This window comes from Narcine bancroftii, chromosome 4 (genome assembly GCF_036971445.1).
Source record: "Narcine bancroftii isolate sNarBan1 chromosome 4, sNarBan1.hap1, whole genome shotgun sequence".
In the NCBI taxonomy this organism is placed as follows: domain Eukaryota; kingdom Metazoa; phylum Chordata; class Chondrichthyes; order Torpediniformes; family Narcinidae; genus Narcine; species Narcine bancroftii.
In genome coordinates, this window is record NC_091472.1 from 9,289,747 (window position 1) to 9,295,746 (window position 6,000).

The 6,000-nt window shown below is 45.0% G+C and overlaps 1 protein-coding gene across 1 annotated transcript in view; it reads left to right on the forward strand.

Annotated features, from left to right (window-relative positions):
* arfgef3 (ARFGEF family member 3) overlaps positions 1 to 5,717 on the forward strand; it is a 197,729-nt gene extending 192,012 nt beyond the window's left edge. The window contains exon 49 of the mRNA XM_069936112.1: positions 1,424 to 5,717. Coding sequence (XP_069792213.1) covers positions 1,424 to 1,615 — 192 coding nt within the window. The 3' untranslated portion in view covers positions 1,616 to 5,717. The remainder of the gene's footprint in view (positions 1 to 1,423) is intronic.
* Positions 5,718 to 6,000: the final 283 nt, after the last annotated feature.

Sequence of the window (6,000 nt, forward strand, 5' to 3'; positions counted from 1 at the left end):
AATACGCAGACGATACTAAAATAGGGGGAGTGGTGGATAGTGAGGGAGGTTTTCAAGGATTACAGAGGGATTTGGTTTGTCTGGAGAGTTGGGCTGAAAGATGGCAGATGGAATTTAATGTAGAGAAGTGTGAGGTGCTTCATTTCAGTAAAAATAATCAAAATAGGAGATATGTAGTGAAGGGGAGGACATTGGGGAATGCACAAGGACAAAGAGATCTTGGAGTTATGGTGCAGCGTTCCTTGAAGGTGGATTTCCATGTTAACAGGGCGGTTAAGAAGGCATTTGCTATGTTAGCCTTCATAAATCATAGCAGAGAGTATAGGAGCTGGGAAGTGACGCTGCAACTGTTTAAGGCGTTGGTGAGGCCAGGTTTGGAGTATTGTGTTCAGTTCTGGTCTCCAAATTATAGGAAGGATATAGACAAGGTGGAGAGGGGGCAGAGAAGATTTACAAGGATGTGACCTGGCTTAAAATACCTAGAGTACTGAGAAAGACTTAAGAGGTTAGGACTTTATTCATTGGAATGTAGACGATGAAAGGGAATTTGATAGAGGTGTTTCAAATTATGAAGGGAATAGATAGACTAGATGCAAGTAGACTCTTCCCCCTGAGAGCAGGGGAGGTTGAAACAAGAGGACACAAGTTGAGGGTAAGGGGGCAAAATTTTAGGAGAAACATTAGAGGGTGCTTCTTCACTCAGAGAGTGGTGTCTGAATGGAATAATCTTCTGGAGGAAATAGTTGAGGCAGAGTCAATTCTTTCATTTAAGAGGAGGCTGGATATTTACATGGATAAGAGGGGGTTGGAGGGTTATGGGTGGAGAATAGGCGGGGGGAGCTAGTGGAGTTGTTTGAGTGAACCGGCATAGAAGTGTTGAGATGGCCTTTTTCCATATATATATCTATATATGATTTTATATTCAGTATGTTATTGTTATTATATTGAGTCCAATATAAAACAAATATAATATTTTTAAAAACCTCTTGGATATCGGACTCTTAAATGATGGATCTCTCGTTCGTAAAAGGTGATACTCTTGCCTTTTTTTTAAAGCACATTACTCTTTACTGCTGTTTATTTTAGCCATTCTCAACCTTTTTTTTTGGCTATGGTCCCCTCAGGACTCTACTCAAAATTTATGGGCCCCTTTCCCAGTAAATCCGTCAACTTTACTCGGTTCCTTCCGTACTTCTCTCCTACCGACATAAAATTACATTAAAATATTTTATGATTCAGTCCCAGCCTCTCTTATGGCCCCTGGGGGGGGGGGGGGGGGGGAGGGGGGGGGGGGGAGGGGTGGGGCAAAGAAAAACTTCTTACTGTACACCTGGTAATAAATGATTCGATGATTCGATTCAGTATTTAATGGTGCAATCGAAAGGCAAGTTGCTGTCTGACTAAACTGGTTTTTTAATTTTAGGCATGGACTAATATGATATTAACCGTCCTCAACCAAATCCAGCTCCTGCCGGATCAAACCTTCACAGCTCTGCAGCCTTCAGTGTACCCGAGTATCAGCCAGCTCACCTGTCACGTCACCGATGTCCGAGTTCGTCAGGCTGTCCGGGAATGGCTGGGAAGAGTGGGAAGAGTCTACGACATCATCATGTAATGTCCTTCCACACCCCCCCACCCCCACCCCCGTGCAGAGTGGATGGAAGAGAATCTGCACTCATGAAGCACAGTGGTTTAGTTTCAGTGGCACAGTGACCTGCTTTACCAATTCTGACTGGGAAGTAACCTCCTCCACCCTGATCAGATCCCATTACTTCCCATTCATTGTTGCTGGCTGCCGGTTTGGTCCCGGGGAGAGCCGTTTAAACCAGGATGCCAAATGAAGAGTTCTGAAGAGCATACCCTGCAGTTTTGAGTGAACAAGTCATTTTACAAGAAGGTGGGAGTATAACATATCCAACTGTTCAATTTGCAAAGGGCGGTCACACCCACATGGGCTGGAAAGCAGGGTGGAGAGCTGGTGAATCATGTCACAGGAGAAACGCCTTCTGACTCTGAATAGCTTGAGTAAAATCAAAGTGTCCATGTTCGAAGTTCCACCACAGGACAAACTGTGAATTTCTCTTGCCTGGGCTGGTGAACTAAAGCAGACTAAAGAGGTGGAAGGTTTCCTTTCTCCCTTCCTGCCAAGGCTGAAGGACGGCCATACTCTTTATGAATGTGTCCAAGTTTTTGGGCTCCAGTTGCCATGGAGCTGCCTGTACCAAGTGTCCAGACATCTTCCTCATCCTGAGATTCCATCCAAACTGTAACCTCCCCTCATTCTCCTTTGTTCACTTTGTGCTCCGTTTCCCATTAGAACCAAGCCTGTCAAACGGTGCTTCTAGCTTTGACGTCTCTCTCACAAAATTATGCATTCTCGGGGAAGATGTTTCCGCAGTGAAAGTAGCTTAATGCATACAGAGGTTTGTAAAACCTGGCATGACAGTCCTACTGTTATGCAGTTTGCATTTGTATAGCACCTTAGGCCTGTTGCTTTCTACCTTGGTTGTCGGTCTGTTGCTCTCTTCTCATTATGAAAATAATCCTTTTAAAATATGTTCCCACTCCAGGGTCACTCTTGGAAACATCAAACATAAGTTTTAATCTTATCCCCAATTTTTTTTTAGAAAAGCTAGTAGAGAGGTGATTTGGCCTGTTAGGCCTGTGTCAGTCCTTGGTAGAAACTCCCCGGAGCCCCAATCATCTTGCATGGAAACCCAGTGTTAACACATGAAGATGGGGAAAACTAGGCACCCAGGTGTTGCCGTTGTTAATCCTCTCAAGTGTTCATCGTTAAAAGTCAGTACACGAATGCAGGTTGTTGTGTCAGCTGTTCTCAAGGTTCCCGAATACCTGCATTGCCATAGAACCTCACCTTCGCCACTCCCATTTCCTCAGCCTCTTCAACCCACCAGAATCCCATCACGTTCTACAAGCGTGCCCACCTGATCGCCAGTCCTGCTTACTCTGCAAGTCTCCTGCGCCTTCATTCTGCCTCCCCACCGTGTCGTTAACTCACACCCTCACTTATCTGAGTCCACACCTCCTGCACAACAAAAAGATGAGGAGGAAATGCTGGGACAGCGTAGTGGGGCACACCATTGCTGACTTGTGAATTAATTTTGAGAGTATCCGCTTTGCACTTCCACCATTTTGTGGCTGTTGTGCCAGAATTAACAGGCTAGTCCTGGAAAAGTCCTCGGTTATAGTGGCCAGGAGGAAGAATGTTCCAGATATCCTTCCCAAGATTCTTTACATGTCCTCATCCAGCTCTGCTGATTCCTGGTTATTCTTTGTAAGTCTGTGACGAGTGAAGGCAAGAAATTGAACGGTCCAAGAGGCTGCGTGGCCTACTCATGATCCAACACAAGTCGTCCCTTGGTTCTATTCCTTCAAGTGCATCGTCTTGGCTAGTCCTTTATTTTGGTTGGGTCTAAATCCTGGAACTCCCTCTCCACTGCAGTGGTTCAGGGAGCCATTTCACTGTCACTTTCTCAAGAGCAGTTAAGGATGAGCATTGAATGCTGGCCTTGCCCATGTCATCAAGAATAATAGAAAAACAATGCCCCTAAAGATGCATATGCCAACTCTGACTGAGATATTGTCCAGCATATCTAGTCAGTCCTTCCTTGACGCTGGGTACAAGCACATGAGGCTCCTCCTACCTTTACAAGGGCCTAGATTCCATTTCTTTCCTCCCACCCCAGCCCAACACAAACTGAGCGATCCTGTTCTCGCCAAGGCTCGTGGCGTTGCCAACCCGCAATGTTCTCTGGCACAAGCTACTCGCACAATAGCACCAAAGCAGAGGGGGGCAAAAAATATTACATTTGTATCTAGAATTCTTTAATGTTGTTTCTTTAAAATTGTGCATTCTCATCAAAAGATGGGTTCCATGACTAAGCAACAGGCCTGTTGCTATTGGTATTTAAAACCTGGAGGAGGTTCACACAGAGGCCTGTACTGCCCCATTTCCCTCCAAGCCACTGGAATCAGCTAATGCAAGGATCCCTATCTCTGGGGCTCAGGCAGCCTGTCGTCTATCAATGGCTCCTCCAATCCATTGAGTGTCAAAGGTCATGGGTTCATAAACCACCCATAGGCTCGTGATGCTCCCAGTAACACGCTGACAGGCCCATCGAAGGGATGACTTGTTCAACCAAGGTTTCTCTCAGGAGGAGATAAAAGACCTTGAGGCAATATTTTCAAGCAGAATAGAGGAGCTCTCCTCGGAATCCTGCCTAAAGCTTTATTTCTCAATTAACATGATTGTCTGGTTATTATTATTATTACAAGCTGAGTGCCGCATTTTGAACAAATCCACAGTGACAGGTTTCATTGGGCTGTGAAGGATTTGGGACATTGTGAAGGCCCTTAGAGGAACGCGAGCCCTTTTAGTTTTTATGTCAAGAGCCAGGGTCTCGTCCAATATAAGCATCTCAAAAGCAAACTCCATGAGGGGAGAAGGCAGGAGAATGGGGAGTTGAACAAAGTAGTAAATCAGCCATGATGGAATGGCAGGGTGGTCTCAATGGGCAAAATGGCCTAAATTCACTCCTATGTCTTGTGGAAACAGCTCAAGGTTGAGTGGACAGAATTGTTTTGCATGTACAGCCTTTATTCTATAGAGCAGTGGAGGGGGGGGGGGGGGGGTGGTGGGCAGCTTTGGAAGGGCCGACAAAGAATCCGAGACAAGTTACTACAATGCATTGTACAGATGGTGCACACTAACAGTATACTGGGGTTCGAGAGTTGAGTCTGCCATTGAATATCAAGCAGAGAGGATTAGACTCCTTTTAGAGATCACTACTTGTCAAAATGTTACTTGCTATTGAGCTGCTCCAGCCCGAATGTTGTCGTCTTAGCCCTGCTGCCGGCAGGCACGGATCTCTTCTTCATCTGATCAGCTGCCAACTGAGCATCACTGGTCATGAGTGAATCCCTCTATTTCTGAGCAAGGGGTGAGAAGGTGAATCAACTGAAAATGGTTGGGCCTACCCTGAGGAGCTCCTGCAGCGATATCCTAGGGCTTAGATCACTGACATCCCAGCAACTACAAGCATCTTCCTTTGTGCAAGGAACAACTCCAGGCAGGTACTTTTCACAAGAGACTTCCAGGTACTGCAATCTGAAGCTGGACACATCCTGGTGGAGGAACTTGCAGGATTGAGCAGCACCGGTGGGAGAAAAAGAAGGATCGATGCTTCGGCCTGAAGCCCTTTGTCAAGACAATAATTTTTCACAGATCCAGTGACTGTGCTGTCAGAATTTAATACAGATCTACAGTACCTTCATCAAAAGTGGAACAATAGAAAAAAAAAGTGGACAATAGTGAGCTGTTCGCCACTAGATTTTCAAATCGAGACACTTTTGGACCTTGCCCCATAAAACGGCTCAACGCCATTCCAGCCCTCATTTGATCCTGTTCTCACAGCGGCCATGAAAAAAACTCGTTCACTTTTCATTTATAAAGTATTTGTGCTTTCCAGGTGTTTTAATTCAATTTTGGCTTTTCAGAATTTTGCTGCTTCACTTATGTCAAGGAAACCATAACCGTGCTTATATTTTGGCTCTGACAATAGTGGTCTGATGAGGCCATAGTTCTTTTAAGAATTACATTTTAAAAAGCAGTTGTGAGATGAATTATATTTATGTTGCCTGTATTGTCAAATAAAAGTGCAGGTGCACCGCTGGAGCTGAACTCCAATGTCATTTAACTTTTCTATTTGTTTTCGTAGTATTTTTGCCTTTGTGATCTCCAAAATACTCATAGAAACATAGAAGATAGGAGCAGGTGTAGGTCATTCGTCCCTTCGAGCCTGCTCCGCCATTCAACGAGATCATGGCTGATCTTAAAGTTCAGTACCCCGTTCCCGCCTTCTCTCCGTAACCTTTAATACCCTTATACTGAAGAAATAGATCTAATTCCCTCTTAAATAGATTTAATGAACCTGCCTCTACTGCCCTCTGTGGCAATGAATTCCACAGATTCACCACCCT